The sequence below is a fragment of the Aythya ferina genome (genome assembly GCF_964211825.1).
Source record: "Aythya ferina genome assembly, chromosome: 3".
Classification (NCBI taxonomy): domain Eukaryota; kingdom Metazoa; phylum Chordata; class Aves; order Anseriformes; family Anatidae; genus Aythya; species Aythya ferina.
Window position 1 is genome coordinate 29,872,740 of NC_140298.1, and position 17,807 is coordinate 29,890,546.

General features: G+C 40.0%; 2 protein-coding genes across 2 annotated transcripts in view; one reads left to right on the forward strand and one right to left on the reverse strand.

The window, feature by feature from the left end:
* On the forward strand, window positions 1–9,629 carry SCCPDH (saccharopine dehydrogenase (putative)). The gene is made up of 12 exons (XM_084512221.1): window positions 1–520; window positions 656–768; window positions 1,269–1,349; window positions 1,903–2,032; window positions 3,628–3,677; window positions 4,217–4,347; window positions 4,861–4,978; window positions 6,118–6,237; window positions 6,340–6,396; window positions 6,916–7,027; window positions 7,572–7,653; window positions 8,109–9,629. The coding sequence occupies exons 1-12, from the start codon at window positions 16–18 to the stop codon at window positions 8,212–8,214; spliced, it is 1,605 nt and encodes a 534-aa protein (XP_084368347.1). The 5' UTR covers window positions 1–15; the 3' UTR covers window positions 8,215–9,629.
* The window catches only part of LOC311433285 (kinesin-like protein KIF28), a 26,664-nt gene continuing 18,119 nt past the window's right edge, over window positions 9,263–17,807 (reverse strand). Inside the window, exons 16-23 of the mRNA XM_084512222.1 lie at window positions 17,346–17,453; window positions 15,324–15,598; window positions 14,290–14,424; window positions 13,491–13,657; window positions 13,027–13,133; window positions 12,051–12,201; window positions 11,631–11,815; window positions 9,263–9,592 (exon numbers count right to left, since the gene is read on the reverse strand). Of these exons, the coding sequence (XP_084368348.1) occupies window positions 9,431–9,592; window positions 11,631–11,815; window positions 12,051–12,201; window positions 13,027–13,133; window positions 13,491–13,657; window positions 14,290–14,424; window positions 15,324–15,598; window positions 17,346–17,453 (1,290 nt within the window). The 3' untranslated portion in view covers window positions 9,263–9,430. The remainder of the gene's footprint in view (window positions 9,593–11,630; window positions 11,816–12,050; window positions 12,202–13,026; window positions 13,134–13,490; window positions 13,658–14,289; window positions 14,425–15,323; window positions 15,599–17,345; window positions 17,454–17,807) is intronic.

Sequence of the window (17,807 nt, forward strand, 5' to 3'; positions counted from 1 at the left end):
ACTCATAGCAGTGCCATGCCGGTAAGGAGAGAGCAGCCTCTCCACAGCCATCTCTGCTCAACCCGCTGCTCCCCCAGCCTCCTCAGCCGCACCCCGCTGCGCTTCCACTCGCCCCAGCCCCCGAGGGGGCGCCCACGGCACCGAACGCCCCTCGCCCCCTCAGCCCGCGCGGGTTGGGTACCGGCCCTAACGGCCGCCCAGCGGGCGGGGCGGGGGCGGCGCCAGGCGGTGCCGGCCGCTGCCAGGCGCGGAGCGGCCCCGCAGAGCGGCGGCTGGGGCTGGGGCTGGGGCTCGGGCGCTGCCCTCGACATGGCGGCGGGCGGCAGCAGCGGGGCGGGGGAGCAGCGTCCGTACGAGCTGGTGGTGTTCGGCGCCAGCGGCTTCACCGGGCAGTTCGTGGTGGAGGAGGTGGCGCGGGCGGCCAGCGGCGGGGAGCTGCGCGGCGCCCTGCGCTGGGCCGTGGCCGGGCGGAGCCGCACCAAGCTGCAGGAGGTGCTGGAGCAGGCGGCCGAGAGGCTGGGTACGCGCCGCGGCTCGGCTCGGCTCGGGGCGGGGGGCGGGCGGCGGCGGCGGCTCCTCCGCTGGGAGCAGCCGAGGGGCTCGGGGAGGGCCCCGGGGCCGCGGTGCCGGCGGTGACGGCCTCTCCGGTGCGCAGGGAAGGCGGCGCTGGGGCCGGAGGTCGGCGTGCTGCTGTGCGATGTGGGCGACCCGGGCTCGCTGGCCGCCATGGCGAGGCAGACGCGGCTGGTGCTCAACTGCGTGGGCCCGGTGAGTGCTCCCCCGCCGCGTCTCCTCGCCCCTTTTTTATAAAGATCTGGGTTGGAAGAGAAGGCCGAGGAGCTCTGTGCCGAGGCCCTGGCCGACGATGGTTCCGGCTCGTTCAGAGCAGATCAAAGTACGCGAGCTGGAAGTTAGATCATGGCAAGGCCTGCGGAGTTAGTTAAGCAGAGAATATGCAGGTAATGCAAATGCAAAAAGCATACATTGAGATAAGAAGATATTAAACCAGCTTTGACGATCTTATCTATGGAGAGAGGTACGGTGGAGTGGTTTGTGCAGCAATCTCCTTTATCAGTGATGAAGTTTGCTCTGCTGCACCGGCCCTAACCTCCCCCCAGAAGGCAAGACTATTGCATTTGCCCCACTTAGAAAAATCAATAGCTATTAAGCGCTTCCTTATTTGGTAGATACACACTAGATGAAGCAGGTTGGGTGAGTTGTGTGGGGGGGTTTATTTTGTTACGTGTGCTGTTTTTTTCCTTCTACAGTATAGATTTTTTGGAGAGCCTGTTGTGAAAGCTTGTGTTGAAAATGGTGCGAGCTGCATTGACATCAGTGGAGAGCCCCAGGTACGTGACATCTGAAAAATGCTACCTTACCTTAAGGCTCTCTTAAACTACTTGGTTAAGAAGTTTTATGTTTCTGCTAGCGTTTTTGAACATGCAGACAAGTTCTGCCTCCTGATGTGCAGTTTGAAGATGCGTTAACTTTAGGATGTGTGAACGTGTAGTATTTGTATAGTTTTGTCATCCTTAGACAAGAGCCCCCCAGGTTCTTTCTGGAAGCCCAACATTTTTAATTTCTCTTTAAGTCTCAGTTGTGATTCCAGGTAGGAATTTTGGATAGATCATTTTTTTTTTTTTTCCCACTGTTGTGACATTTTCATACCATAAAAGACAAATGATACACATCTGCCTTAAAGATGTATATAAGTAATTTATATAATAAATATAATGTGATATAAATATAACTAATTAGTGATATATAAGTTATTAGTGATATAAATATAACTAATTTTAAGTATGTAGGCTGCTATGATTTGAGAATAAAGCGCTGATGGTTAATATTGGACATTGTCAGATATGGGATCTGCTTAAAGTATCTGTTCTGATTGTGTTTTAGTTTCTGGAAGGAATGTACCTGAAATACAATGAAAAAGCTGCTGAGAAGGGAGTATATGTCATTGGAAGCTGTGGCTTTGACTCTATACCAGCTGATATGGGAGTACTGTACACCAGAGACAAGTTGAAAGGTGACTTTCTTAACATGGCTTTATGCTGAAAAAGACACATAGATTATGCTTTTCATCTGTTTTCCTAAAACAAATGCTTGTGGCAAGCTTTCTTCAATTTGTCTTTTTGTCTGCCTTTACCAGCTAACTAATTTCAACCAAATCTGGTAGACAGATACAAAAGAAAATCTAAATCATGTTCCATTAGATTCAAGCAAATTGGTGTTCAGGTAGAGGTGAGATTCAAGGTGATGCGGCTCACTGAGAGGTTTGTTTGTTGCAAGTGGACTGCTCAGCCAGTGTGTGGGCATCCGTGGGCAAGCTGCAGCATACTTCTCTTGTGCAGTGAGAGTATTGTACGGAAGAGATGGTGGGGACAGGATGGCTGTAGGGAAGGGACTGCAAATCAGTGGATGATCAGGTTTCATAAGTTTTGTTTCTCCGCCTCCAGTACTGAGCAGCTGTTGTACAGACCTAAGTAGGTAGTGTCTTACAGTGCCTTTTATGTCAAGAGCAGCTGGACAGTAACTCAGAGAATATATAAATATAAATAATTGAGAAAATTATTAATAAATATTATTAATAATATTAATAATATTTTTATTTTAATTATTACTTTATTCATAATTAATAAATAATTATTAATAAATATTTGAGAAAAGATGTAAAATGATTTAATTCTCTGCAAGGAGTTCTTGATCCTAATCCCACACAAGGATACTTTGTTCATCAATTCTGACTTTGTAACTGGAAGGGCCAGTAAGAGAATCCAAATGTTTTGCCTCTAATATTCTATTAAAATTGCTATTATGTGCTTGATATTGGAACATGTCATCAACTTTCAGTTTAATAAAACTAAATCTATAAAAGGATCTGATTAGAGAGAGAGAGGAGGAGAGGCATGAAAATGAGTATCTGGTTGTTCATAAGCTTATAATTTGATGTCTGATACTTGTTTTGAATAAAGATGTCTTTTATCTCTTCCTATTTTGACTTTCTGGTATTATCACCGGTCTATCCAGTTGCTCGTTATGTTTAAATCTGCCCTTACAGGAACAGTTTATAAGCTCAGAAGGAACTGAGCAAAGTGAAACAAAGCAGAATTTGGAGTTGTTTTCTTTTGCTCTTCACCACAACTAAGCAACCTTTGTTTTAGAATATGTTGAGCGTTTCTGTTCTTTTTTTTAATTTATTTTTATTTTTTTTGTAATAAGAGCTACCGAGCTCTCTTAATTCATCTGTGTTTCACAGCCGATGTTGTCCTTTATCTCAAAACTTTAGGGAAATCTAAATATGGCTTTTAATATTCTTTTCCTCTTTTGATTTATTATTTACATTATCTTATTAACTAGATAAAACAACTGTAGCATTTAATGACTCAAGATAAGTTTAATGACCGTTACTGAAGTACTTTATGTATGAAATTATTATTTGCTAACAAAAAAAGCTCCAGATCTTAATCTTAGTTTACTTTACTTTGAGATAAAGATGTATCTCTGTCCTGTCCGCTAGCGATGTCAGTAGTCTGCCATTTGAGGCTGCCAGAGTGTCCTCTGGCTATGTGAACTAACCTGAGTGTATATCCCAAGTAATTAATGTTTTCTCCTCTTTTCAAGGTACCTTAACTGCTGTCGAAAGTTTCCTGAATGTGAAATCTGGACCTGAGGTTAGTTGCTTTATACTGTCATGGGAACTTGTGATCACATCAGCGTAGCCTGTTTGAGTAACTGTTGTTACGTTAATGCAGAACAAGCTGTGCCAGTGCCTTCACAACGAGTCTGTATTCTTTAGAAGCTAATATATAGTATATAATATAATATTTTATTCTTTAGAAGCTAATAAAGTATCCCAAGGATACTTACCCTTTTGTAAGGTTTGCTTGCATGGGCTGACATAAAATTTGTTGTATTAAGCAGTTTCAAGAAATACTTAGATTTTGCAGTTTTCTCGTGTACTCTACTACTTTTGCAGTTTTCTTGTGTACTCATACACAAACTGTAGTGGATATGTAAGTGTGTTGCCAGTAATCCTAATATTTTGGCTGTTTTTTTTGTTGCTATTTGTTGGGGTTGTTTTGAGATACTTGATAGTGCATGTAATCAGAATACCTTTGTGTAATAATTTTGTAATGTAATAATACCGAAGTCATCGTTAAATATTTAAAGCCTTAACTGCATTAATTATTGTTTCATGGTATTTTACCAGGGTGCTTGTATACACGATGGGACTTGGAAGTCTGCTGTTTATGGCCTCGCAGATCAAGACAACCTGAAGAAGCTTCGAAAAAAGATAGGATATGCCCCTGTTCCTGTAGTTGGTGCAAAACTTAAAAGAAGGTATAAAAAGCTTAAAATGTGAAACAAGCTGTTTTCTAACAGTTCCAGGATTTATTTTATAGAATGTTAGCATATTATTAAATGCTAAAAATATGCATTTAAGACTTCAGGAGAATCTACACATACACACACTTGTCTGGTAAAATTGAAGATATGTTCATATTTCACTGAAAAATAACATGTTAGCATTTACCATGTCTCTCAGTGTGTTCTAAAAGACTTAGTGGCACGGCAAACTTTTATTTCAGAAGTGATGAATGTAGAATGGAAAAAACAAATATGAGAATATTATTTTGATTATCATATTTATCCTGACCATAGTTCATGGAATTTCTAGTTGAGTCAAGGATAAATTTGAATTATTGAATTAGTTTCAGTGAAAAGAGATAATGTCATAAAAATGCTTGAAAGAAAGTATTGATAGCACTGCTATGATCAATGTCTTTGTTTGCATGAAGTTTTGAATGTTTGTTTTTTTTTTTTTTTTTTTGTGAATGTTTTTTCCATTTGCAGAGGATTTGTGTTCTACAGTCAGGAATTCAAACAGTATGCTATTCCATTCATGGGATCTGATGTTTCTGTCGTGAAACGGTCTCAGCGCTATTTGCACACGCAGCTGCAGGAAACACCAGTAAGTCACTGCTACTAGTGTAGTATGTCTTTATTTTAATTTGCAGCAAATCCCTCCTATATGTAATAATAGTTCTTTATGTAGATCTGTGTTCCAGGGTTTCTGCAGTTATATAAATAATAATGAGCTTTTGCTTGTGTAAAGAAAGAGGCTTGTTCTCTTGATTATCTTTTGGAAGCTGCTTGACCTTATGTGGTCCAGGTTCTTCTGCATGCCCAGGCCTGTTTCATACTGTGTGATATCCTGCCTGATGAGCTTGCTTTCTGCTGCTAGAAAGAATAGTTCTGAGAGTCTTTTGTAGGGTTTTTATGCTGTCTGATTTCTGGGTATGTGTTTGTAAGAAATTTTGGGTTTGGCTTTGGGTTACAGAAGTGTTTGAAAAGTGGGCTTCATGCTTTTAGCAAACTGTAAAGGTGTTTAGTTTTGTACCTGTGCAGAGGCTTTTTTGTTATATCAACGAAGATTTTAAAGACATCATAAATGTAGTCTATGTAACAATAGACAGGTTGGTATCGTACTAAACTTTGTCATAGATAAATTATATGCTGCTCATTTGTATTTGGAAACTTCTTTTATGCTTCAGTCTTTGGGGTACAGAGCGAAGGCAACATGAAGTGTGTTGGTGGTGAGAAGGATATATAGTTCTTGTTTTCCATGGTTCCCTGAGAGGAGACCAGCACTAACAGTTCATATAACAGCTGTGCAGAATCGCTGGCATCAGTTAGGGTTGAAGGAGACAATGCTCTAAAAATATACTTGGAACTATTAATGAGAAGGTTTTGTTGTTGCTATTCCAGAATTGTAATGCAAGGCCTTGGTTTCTCTTAAATTAAAACACAGAAAGAAGGAAAGGAGTATCTTGGGAAAGAAGCCTGAAATCAAATACCAGAAAACAACTTTTAAGTTTTCCACTGTTGTTTACCATACTCTCTCCATCTCCATTCCATAGTTACATTGCTTTCTCGTAATGAATTATAAAGTCAAGTGTTATTCAAGGAGTTGTTTAAACAGCTGAGTTCTAAAGTCTACTGCAAATAGCTCTATGTTGTATTAAAAACTTGCATCCTGCATTTTTAAAAATGAATCTACAAGAAAATTTTGATACAAATTCTACCACTGAAAATATGTTTTTGTCTTAGGTACAGTATGGTGCTTATGTGAATATAGGTGGTCTTGGCTCTGTTGTGAAGCTGATGATTGCAGGCATTTTATTTCTTCTTCTTGTGAAATTTAGCTTTGGAAGAAAACTTCTGACAAAAGTAAGTGTTCAAAACACAAAAGAATTAAGTGCTCGGAGGCTTTTTTACTTTACGTTAACGTGAGTTGTTTGTGTTGTTTTCCTTTTCCCTCTCATTATATAGTATCCAGAATTTTTCTCTGCTGGACGTTTCACAAAGAAAGGACCAACCCAGAAACAGGTAACTGACTGCTTTCCATTCTAGTTATTGAAGAAGTTTGTTGGGGTAATGGTAGAATAGTAAACTTTGGTCTTCCACTTAGTCTCCAAGAAATAAATCATTTTTAAATGCACACTGTGTATACCTGTGAATATTTAAGTAATGATGCCTTCTGTTATTAAGTCATCAAAAGTATGTGGAACTGATACAAGAAAAAGTGGATCATATTTCTAGGTCTGATGTATTCACATGAATGGCTCACAACATAGATGTCAAGGGTGATGATAAATGAAGTAGCAAAAACTCAAGCCTAAACGCAATGAAAGAATAACCGGACTTTAGGGCTGTAACTAACTGTTCCAGTAAAGTTAAATGATTATGTAACTGGGATTGTACCTTTTAAGCAATGACTCAGAATTACTGCTTTCATGTTTAGATGTATCACAGCATTTGGCGTAATACTTGCATTTACTACTTCTGTTTGTCTAAATAAGTGAGTTACTGTTTTGGTGACCACGCTTCATGTCTTGTCCACTACAGATGGATGAAACCTCCTTCACAATGACCTTTTTTGGTGAGGGTTACAGCGAGGGGCAGAATCCAGAGAACGGCAAACCAAATGTAAAGATTTGCACTCAAGTGAAAGGACCGGGTACGTATGTTAGCAGCTAACTGCAGCACATTTCCTACCCTGATACATGGTTATGGTTCCACTACCATCTACTAAATCCGCAGCCTTTACGGACTATTATCTTAGGTACCAGCATGCATTGTAACCTGCTTTTTGAACAGTTTTGTAGACAGCAAGAATGTACATTCAGAAGGGAGTTAATGAACTGTTGCTACTTTAAATAACAATATACGTAGCCAGATACTGACAGCATCACATCAAAAAGTCTTTTAAGCACAGATGGGCAAAGCTCTTGCTATAGTGAAGAGCTTGTTGTCACTTAGCGGTGATAACTCACAGTTGTTGTGTGGTTATAGGCTTATATTTGAGGCAGATCTCTGTTCACCTTAGTTCTTAAGGACTTTTATCTATTTAGGATGATAACCAGTTTAAAAAAAAAAAAAGCTAATCTTAAATGGAGATAGCTTTTTGTGTGTTTGATTATTCTTCAGCATGACGTAAAAAAGATTAAAATTAGAAATGTGAATTTTGTGTTTCAACACCCTGTATGTTTGGTTTTCATCAGAACCAGGCTATGTTGCAACTCCAATTGCGATGGTTCAAGCAGCCTTATCTCTTCTGGAAGATACAACTTATCTGCCTAAACAGTGAGTATTTTCCTATGCAGAACATATTGATTTCCATTACAGCTATTGTATGCATGTTTCTCTTTGAAAATACAGATTCTCTATAAACCTGTCGATTGCTTTCTTACCTCACTCAAATGGCAGTGCTATTAAACATGATCCTTGTTATGCAAGGGAGATAGTTTACCATGATAAAGTCACTTACTCTTCATCTGCCTTTCAACTTGAAAGGATGTAATTACAGGTTTTAGTTATGTTTTTGCAGTATCCACTGCACCAGTATCTATATTTTCAGCTATGGAAAAATTTCCATTGAGTTCGCTACATGCAGAAATGAGCCAGCTTGCTCACATGCTCCATCTGGCACAAAGTGGCTTTTTCTTTTCTAGCTAGGGAAACATATTTTTGACTTCAGATAAAGACAGTATTTGGTCACTGTACCACTAATGTTTTTCTCTTTTAATTCTTGTTAACAGAGGTGGTGTGTATTCTCCAGGAGCTGCTTTCTCTAAAACAAACCTGATTGAGCGCCTCAACAGTCGTGGTGTTGAGTTCTCTGTCATTAGCCAGCCTGAAGTCTGACATCAAGACATAACTGTATGAACTAACATCTTACCTGTGTCTAATTCCAATAAAGTTCATTTGGCTGTAGAAGCCTGATCATAAAAGTTTCATTGTGCTGTTGTTTACAGCAGAAAAAATAAGCTAAAAAGTATAATAACGTATGCTATAGTGAAAAAAAAAAACAACACAGGATACTGATTTTAATTCATGAATGTATTAAATCAGTAATTTATTGGGTACTAGTTCTAGAACATTGTTTAATCTCTTTCACCTTAAGTAGGAGAACAGCAGCCTAAATTTTCAGTTACTACATAATTCAATCTGCAATTAACCACAACCTTCTCACCGCAACTATTTGAAGCAGGCAGGCCCTGGATACCAAGTGCCTTAGCAGACAAAACCACTAGTTATTCCTCATGCCTGTTTGGGATAGGCATGGTTACCTTTTGGTGTTCTTATTTTTAAAGGCTTAGTACCCATAGTCAAATCAGAGTAGTTTTGTTTTTTTTTTTCTCTTAAGGTTTAAGGAGTAGTTTTGTCTTTTTGGTGGGTTATTATGAAGATCAGTTAACTGTACTTAAGTAGACACATAGTGTTGACTTTCAGTCCTACCAGCTTGCCTGTAGTGAGGCATACTAAAAAAGAGAAAACCCATAGTGTAATATAGAGCTAGCTGAAGACCAGTTGCCGTTTCATCCTTTCAACTGAGAACAAGTCATTCTAGTATAATACGTGCAGTACACAAAGCAGTGTCAAAAACAAAGCATTTACAAAGTGACTAAGTAGCAGCCTTGTCAGTATAGTAATTGTAGGAAGTTAAACTACTTCTAAACTGTTGAAACAAATGCCATATTTGTTTGTAAATATAAAGTTACCTTTCAGGAGTCTCTGTGGTTGAATGATAATACATCTAGCAAACGTGTTGTTTTGTTTTTTTTTTTTTTTTCTAATACATCTGCATTTAGTAATATAACAGCTTTTTTTCCCACTGTTACAGCTTGCTGAGATCAGAGCATTGCTACAGATGAACATAGTATTTCTGAAAAACTTCATTTCTTGTCTTAGTGTGAAACAGATTTGTAATGAGTGATTTTTAGAGGCTGATATCATAAACAAAAGCTGAGGGAATGGGTATAACATTTGCTTTAAACTATAGTGTATATAAAATGCTTGTGATAGAACTTAGAAACTGAAAACTCACTTTGCACTTTGATGCCTTCCTTGGAGGGAATCCTCAAGATTTGCTATGTGCTGTGTATTCCCGCTTCTTCTTAACTATAAGAGCAACATCACTTTTCAGCTTGTAAATGGTTGACTCAAGTTGTTTTCCAACATCACTTATCATCTGTGATTGTCTCTCTGTAAAAAGACGCAGTACCTGCAAATTATCTTCCTGCTAAAACATAATAAAATAAATGAGTTGGGCTGAACAACCATGTCATTTTTTTTACTTAAACAGCAAAGAATACCTGAAGGTCTCATGGGTTTAACCACAGCAGTAACTTAATAAGACGGGAGGCTAGAATAAACCACAGCCTCAAAAACTAAAATTAGGATCATAATTTTATGTTCTTTTGCCAAGGAGAAGAATATGCATCACAACAGGAAGGATGTGTTTGGGAAGGTAGCTCTGCTCTTTCTCCAGGCCAGATGAATTGCACCACTCTTTTGCAGCAACATCTGAGGGCGTAAGACTGGGCACAAGCCAGAGCTTACTTCACAGCTACCTTTAACTAAGTGGCAATGAATTTTTCATGTATGCACAAAAGAGATCTTGTGACTTGACAGCATCTTTTGTCCTTGAGATAACCACCAATCATCCTGCTACTAGATAACCAGAAATTAAGCAGTGGGTTTTAGAAATGTATAGCCTGTAAGCATCTCATACCTTTGTTGATAGACAGTTTAGTTCTTCAATTGCAGAAAACAAATACCAAGATCAGGAGAAACACATTTGCTTTATAATTAATGTCTCTTATTCTGAGAAGAAAAACTTGGATCTGCATCCCCACAACGGTTATACTAAAAATGCACTATGGTTCTGTAGGCTAAGGATTAGGCCAGCGTAAGAGGAAACAGTAAACAGCTACCAACTTTCACCTGCACAGGAAACATAATACACAGTTCTTTAATACAGTTGGGCCTGAAGTATTTGTTGGGCTAAAATTCAGATCATACTACTCTTAACCCGGATGCTAGACCTGCTGCACTTATAATATTAAATACAGGACCGTGTTAGTTTGTTTTGTTCCCTGCTCCCAACCATACAAAGAGCAGCCTTTTCTTCAGCTGAGATAGTGGAAAGGAATTACATTAGGTTATTGATGCTTTTCTCCCTGACCTAGGCAGTAACAGTTCACAACAGTCTTAAGGCCTAGAATGTCTTTATAAATGCTTCCTAAAGAAACAAATGTCCAAGCCTGCATTTACATATGCAGATTTACAGTACTGAATACAGGCTGTTTCAAATGTCTGCTAGAGGCTGGGGACAGCACTCCAACTCTGAGCTGCGTTTTAGGCCAAATACATAAGAAGCCAAAACAAACTGATGTTTATATGTTTCTAACTTTTTCCCTGCAGAAAAACCGTAAATACTGAAAACAGGAAAATGATAAACCAGTTGAGGAGACTTTCTTACCCTGTATAACTTAAGGTTACACAGAGTCAGAAAAAATCAAAAGAGTTCAGTGTTGCTGGCAAGAAATTGGGCTATTGAGCAGTAACAGGAAGAGCTAGAGCCCTCATGAAAAGGTCGCACCATGAAAGCCTACATATGCCATAAAGTCTCCTTGCCAGCTTCAGTAAAAACTGGCTACATTGCCAAGCAATCTAGAATTCCTGAATACCAAGCCAACCACGTCTAAAAGCCCATTTGCATCACACTCCTGACAAATCTGACTTGTGTTGTAGAGGGTAGTTTTGTGCTGAAGAGTTATTGCTTACTTAAAGTTGTCAGAGCCTGAAGTACAACTTATGTAAATTAGAAAAAAAAAAAGACAAAAAGAGCCATCCTGAAGAAACCGCATAAAGAAGATGATGACAAGCTAATTCCCATGAAGCACTATGTAGACATCCAGCCAAACACCTAACAACAGGCCTGGTTAAAGTATGGCTTCCCTGATAAGCAGGCACTTCTGTAGCAACATGCCCACCTGAGTGAGGCTGTTGAACTCTAGTGTTCAAACTTGCATGTCTGACTGCACACAGTCTGCAGGTCTTGGCAGTACCTCTGGTCCCGTGCAAAACACCTGGAAAACTCCAGGATAAGAAACCAACTGTAGCCCAGCCATACCCATCCTGTGATTCCATGAATCTTCAGTTCTGAAACCTCAAGTTTCAGATTCCTAAATCTAGGACAAAGTTCCTTAGAAAAGTGGCCTCTGATCCTTAAACTTGCAAAAACTTCATAAAAAATTGTAAAAAACTTTACCTACCGGTGGCCTAGACTGCTTCAGCTGAAGGAATTGCTGTCTGACCACATTCATGTTTTGATAGAAGATCTTAAGGGCCTTAGCAAATTCTGCATCGCAGCTGGTCCGATGGCTGCACATCTCTTCAGTTTCTCCCAAAGACTGTTTCATCATCTTAATTGCCTTGGTAGGTGACTCAGCTTTCTTCTCTAAAATGCAAGAGACATTTTTTTTTATTAATAAACTAAAAAAAAAAAATTAAATATATATCTATCTTGAATTTATTGTCATTGGAAATGGCAGGCTAATTCCCTTTGTCGGAGGAGAAAAAGTCAGGGGGATATAAATTAACTTTCTGTAGAGCCTATGTCCTAGGGCAGTACTGGTAAGGGAGAACTGTAGCAAAAGCATGAGATACTGAGACAGTTTGTGATGAGCACTGACTTTCGTGGTGTCCTGTGTCCCATTTCTTTAGTTTGTCTTTAAGAAGGACATTTTCTTCTCTTAAAGCTCTGTTGACCTCTCTCAGCAGCTCTGTCTCTTGTTCCATCTGCAGCAGCTTCCGGTACAGTTCAGGCACCTCGTTACCTGCATCCTGTATTTGTTACAAAACTGCAGTTCAGCTAATTATCACCGAATCCTTACTGATTCCCATCTATGAAAAACACTTCTAAGCAGATAAATGAATATTCCCAATGGGGAAATGGAACTGTTACATTCTTCATGTTATTGAACTTTGAAAACAAACTTTTCTATGGCTTCAGATGGATATTTTTTCTTTCCTTACAGTTTTATTAGTCCTTTAAACAAACATTCATTTATTATTTCCCCAGCTGCCAAGCCAATGTTCGCAGGCCTGTTGTCATGGTATTTCATCAGCAAAAGTGGTAAGAGAATTTCTGCAAGTATCAGGGGCAGTGCTTTAGCTTTACTATCTCTTTCCGTATGTGTGTACATGCATGCATACACAGAGCTGTACATGTATTTATACACATACAGAAATATATACATATATATATATATATATATATAAAACAATTGTACTGAAACGTGTGTGAGCACACATGCACCTGTAGAAATCACTTAACTGCTTTCATTTCTTTTACAATCTTTTACTCTCTAATGTAATTAAATAAGCTGCGAAGGTCAAGAAACATTTACAATGGAAGCACCTCACTGTGGTGCTCCAGCAAATGTGTGCAGAGCTGCTCAGCACTTGCATCCTGCAGCTGTGTTACACCCCAGCCAGGCTCTGTCATCCATTACAGTGCTTCAGAGCAGTACACAAGGAGTGCTTTGGGCTCAGATGCAGCACTGTGCTTAATTAGACGTTTCCCGGCAGCCTTCGCTCATTACATATTCCCATGAAAATCAAGTGGGTTTGTCGGAATGTAGTTATCGGTAATCCAGGTACACTTACCAGACCAGCATTGCTTGCAGTCAAAGCTTTGGGATTATCAACCACAACAGTGCCCTCACTTGTGAGCAAAAGACCATCCAAGGAGTAGTCCATCTCCATGCAACCTTCTGCAGCAAAGGAAAGGCAAAGCATGGTCAGGACTCAGCCATCACTTGCTCTTTGCTACTGGTGCCCTTATTGTACACTGTGTACGTTACTTAAGGTGAAAACAAACACAGCCTATTTTTAAACTCTGAATTCAAGGCAGAAGTATTCTTTTCCCTAGCACTTCAACCAAGCTGAGAGCCAGCATGCTCATTTTAAAATTATACCATGAAACCACTAACTGTTTTTCACATTCTGAATGTTTTTGTTTCCATAATGATGGACAATACAGTTTGATTCTATCTACCAACCATCACTGAAGAAAAACATAAAATATGTAATATAAGACTTTCAAAAGTGAAAATTTCAGGAAGAAATACCTTGAAGTCCCCACAAATCAACAATTAAAGCATTTTTCTGTAAATAATTCAAAAATTCATAGGATGCATTTAGAGCTGAGAAATGGACTGTTTCTTCTATCTTCGGATTCACATTTTTCCAGACAGGTTTTGTGTATAAAGACCGTGGAAGATCATAAACTCTATACCTAAAGACAAAAAATGCAAGCATAAAAAAATAATTAAAAGCCAATTCAGTCTCTGAAAATGTCTCTATTTAAACACACACAAAAGTTGAGCAGAAACAAATACTGCAGCATTTCAAGGTCAGCTGTTCTTTCCTGCTCAATAAAGTGCCTTATGCAGTCATTCAGCACCCGCAGGACATGTGAAAATATTACTGTACTTTATTAATTTTTAGTACTTATTCTGTTGACAGCAGCAGTGTGGGAAGCTGTCAAAAATGCACAAAAAGCTTTAAAATATTCATAACTCCATTTTTTATTCTGAGACTTCCAGCTGCCTATTAAGTAATCCATGGGGCATTTCTCCAGCTCCACCCGTATCTTTGAGGATAACAAATGAAGTCATGTAAATCCTTGCTCAACACGGACCTTTTAAAAATGGGAGGGATATTTTTAGGCCAACACTGCATATCTCTCTGCAGTTTCAGAGATTCAAGGTTAAATTCTTGCTGCAGCTTAAAGGCCCCAGCAAAAGAGATAATGGTTCATGCAGGCTCATGACTTCCACAGGAGCAAGGCTAAACCTGCTCTCAGTTTCACCAGGAGCACAAAACAGGCTTGTTCTGAGGAAGCAGGGAGTTAGTGCAACACAATACCCTATCTGAATGCCTCTTCCCGCAGCATCCCGCAACCATTTGACTCCAAGGCACTCTGCAACGTGAATCTGGAAATCAACCCTTCGCCCCAGCAGCTCCAGCGGATCAATGACCATATCGTCCTCCCCAAAGAGTCTGCAAACAGAAAGAACAGCGATACAAATTTGACCCTGGTCCTCAATCAACATCAACACAGGGTGATAACAGAAATGAGGAGGACGCTGGGATCAGAGAGGAGAGCTGCTGTTTGTGTGACTTGAACATTTTGATAATTAATAATTACTGGCAAATGAAATGACAGTTTTATGTGACAGCTAGTGTGCTGGTTTTAGTTTTTTCTTCCTCTGCACATCCCCAAGTGAGGACAGAGGCTATGTGACCTTCATTATCGTATGTTAGTATACAGAAAACAGCTATGCTTGAAAGAGAAAACAAAGGAGTCCAGAAAGACAATACAGATGCAGGAACCATTCAAAACAGAGAAGGACTAACCTGAATCCATTTTGCAGTATAATTATTTTCTCCATCAGATGAAGCTTCTATCTATGTTGATGGCAACATTACTCAGCTAAAAGAAACTGTGATACTTCCAGCCTACAAAGATCTGCAGGTATAAAGAAAGGGCCTGAGGAATAGGCGCAGGAACTGCTGATATATCGACCCCGTTGCAGAAATTGCAGGAAGAAGACTGCTCAGCTCTGACTGTCCCTCTGTGAGCTGCCAGCTCCAGCTGGGGACAGGGACAGAGCTGTCAGTCAACAGTGCTGAGAGTGTGAAAAACAGTTCTGGGGCCCTCCCTCCCTCCAGAGGAGGCAGAAGTGGGGACGGACTGCCCCTTGGTGTTGTCTAATAATCTGGAGCTGATGCTGACTCCCAGTTTCAGCAGTGAGATCTCTGAATGTCTCCCTCTTCCACATTTTGCTCAGCACTGCCAGCCTTCACTCCCAGTCACACATTTCAACAGGTGAAGTTCCCCAGTTCCTTTAACAAGGAACGACCGACAGCTCTCCAGTACAGAGGCAGTGGATATTTACCTCCCATCGCTGGCGCACGGAGACAGGTCGATCAGCAGGACAGCTTCCTCCAGCCCTTCGGAGTTCAGCAGCTCGGTCTGCTCCTCCAGCTTCATGCGGTACGCCAGTGCCTGCAGCCAAACGTGAGCAGATCCCACATGGACAACCTCCACCGGGTCCCAGAATGGGTCGCTGTCCTGGTTCACGTCCATGTTCTCCCCTTCCAGAAAACGCTGGTAAAGTTCCTCCATTAGGAACTTCCTATTAATGAACTTGGCCTTTGACCATACCCACACCTATGGAGGAGGCAAAGGAGAAGTGATGAAGTTGGGCAATCACGGACAAGGAGAACAGTAAAGCACCTCTCCACCTTGAGGAATGACCGAATAAACTTGGAGTCACCTCTGAAATTACTGAAAAAAACTACCCTGTGCTGTGCAACCTGCCGGAGAGATATACTTTAATTTTAACTTTCTTTTCAATAAAGACTGTTGACTTATTTCTTAAGGGGCTATGGAGGATTACTGGTCATCATCCTCTCTACAACAATCCTTTATGTGCAGGCTGATGTGGTCACCTCTTCTCTAAAACAAATGAAATTCAGTTCTTTCAGCCTTTCATATCAACTGAAATAATTTGCAGCTCTTAGAATTTCATATTTAAAATATACAATAAACTGTTCTGACTAAGCTATCTCAAAGTTTATACAAACACAATAGAAAGAGAAGATTTGTGTTACTGACTGGTGTTTGGAGCATTCACCTGTAACAAAGAAGCGTGAGGCTTAAGACTGCTCCTAAGAAAGATCATTTATCAGGCAGAATGGGGATTCAAGGGATTTATTAGAACACAACTACCTTTCACTTTCATTCCTTCATTTCATCCCAGCCCAATATTGCTTGTTAATTTGCTTCTTCTGCATTAAGATAGTCTTCCTTTGATCTTAGTTTCCGTTGTTTTCAGCTTTAATATAATTTGTTATTACAACCAGCAGCTGAGAAAATACCACTAAATCTAAAGAAATTAACTCTGGTTGGTTCCTGAGGTTCCTTCTCCTGGTTCCATCACCATTTTTAAAGAGCACATAAGGGGCTCATATCTATGGCCTAAGCTTTGCACATGCCAGATTTATACAAGAACAAATGGAAATGCTTTCACAAAAAAATATAATGGCATCTTAGGTTGCAGCTGCAATGGTTTCAAAGACTAATGGACATCAATGATGGCAAAATGAGGATAAATTACATCATAAAGTGCTCCTGTAAACCAACAATTTACAAATTAGAGTGTGTCTAAATGGGACTATTAAATATATGAAGTGAAAATGTAAAATCGTAATCATTTTTTTTTGTCCAACAGTAGCACTCTCAAATATTTCAAATACAATGGTAACAAGCAGTTGTAGAAAAATCTCTGGTTTTGGAAGGGAGAGCTAAAGATCTCTCCTCCATTATTTAAAAGGTGAAGCTTTGTTGCTAAGCAGCCAGAGATCAGCTGCAAGGGAGCAACAGCACCTAAGGAGGTGTCAGTGACGGAGCCACCACACACAGCTGAAGCTGACTTGTTGCAGAGAGGTTCTCTGGCAGCCTCCCCCTGCACTTGTTGACATCAAACACGCCTGCTTTACTTCACCAGGTGCATCCCTGCTGTGATGTTCAGTGACAGAATGTGTCTGAAGGTAGCTAACTGCACCCAAATGCTAAGGCAAACACAGTCCTCAAGGGGCAGAAAGAATACACCTCAAGGATCTCCTGTCCGTGCCAGAAGCTACCCAGGAGCATGGCCATCCTGTGAACAAGAAGCACATGGGTTCCTTTTTAGAGGTGAACAGATCCATGGGCTAGGAGGAGTGCATTTCATGTATGGAGGCACACAAAAAGGGCATCAAAGAGTGGAAGAGTAAAAGAAGGGCGTGGGTCTGTTAAGACACAGCAGAGACAGCCATTGCAAGGATTCAACATGTCTGGCTTGAGAACGAGCACACAGCCTACATTTTTCTTATCTTCTCCTAAAGCCTGCTGTTAATGCGTGAGCCCTTCTTACCTGATTTGTCATTGCATGTGTCACTTTTACTGTTATTTCCTTTTGTAGGTCATGGCCTCTGGAGTCCGATAAGGCTAGGTTCTTCACCTTCAGTTCAAATTTGAGCTCCTATTAATTAATAAAGTTTCTTAAACACATTCCAATCCAAGACACCTTTTGCTACATAATTTGGCAATATTTTCATATAAGAGGAAAAATTATATAGATATGTGTGTGTGTGTGTGTGTGTGTATATATATATATATATATATATATATATACACACACATACATACATACATGTATGAACCTGCTTATAGAAGAAATTCTCAGCAATCTTCCTGCAGTGTCTAGGACTTGACATTCCCATATTTCAAATTTTGGAAAGAATGAGGCTTCCTTTACATACCTCACTGGCACCATACTCTCCCACCAGGGTGCACAAAGAAAGGAGAATACTTATCCTAACAAGTTTATTTCCAT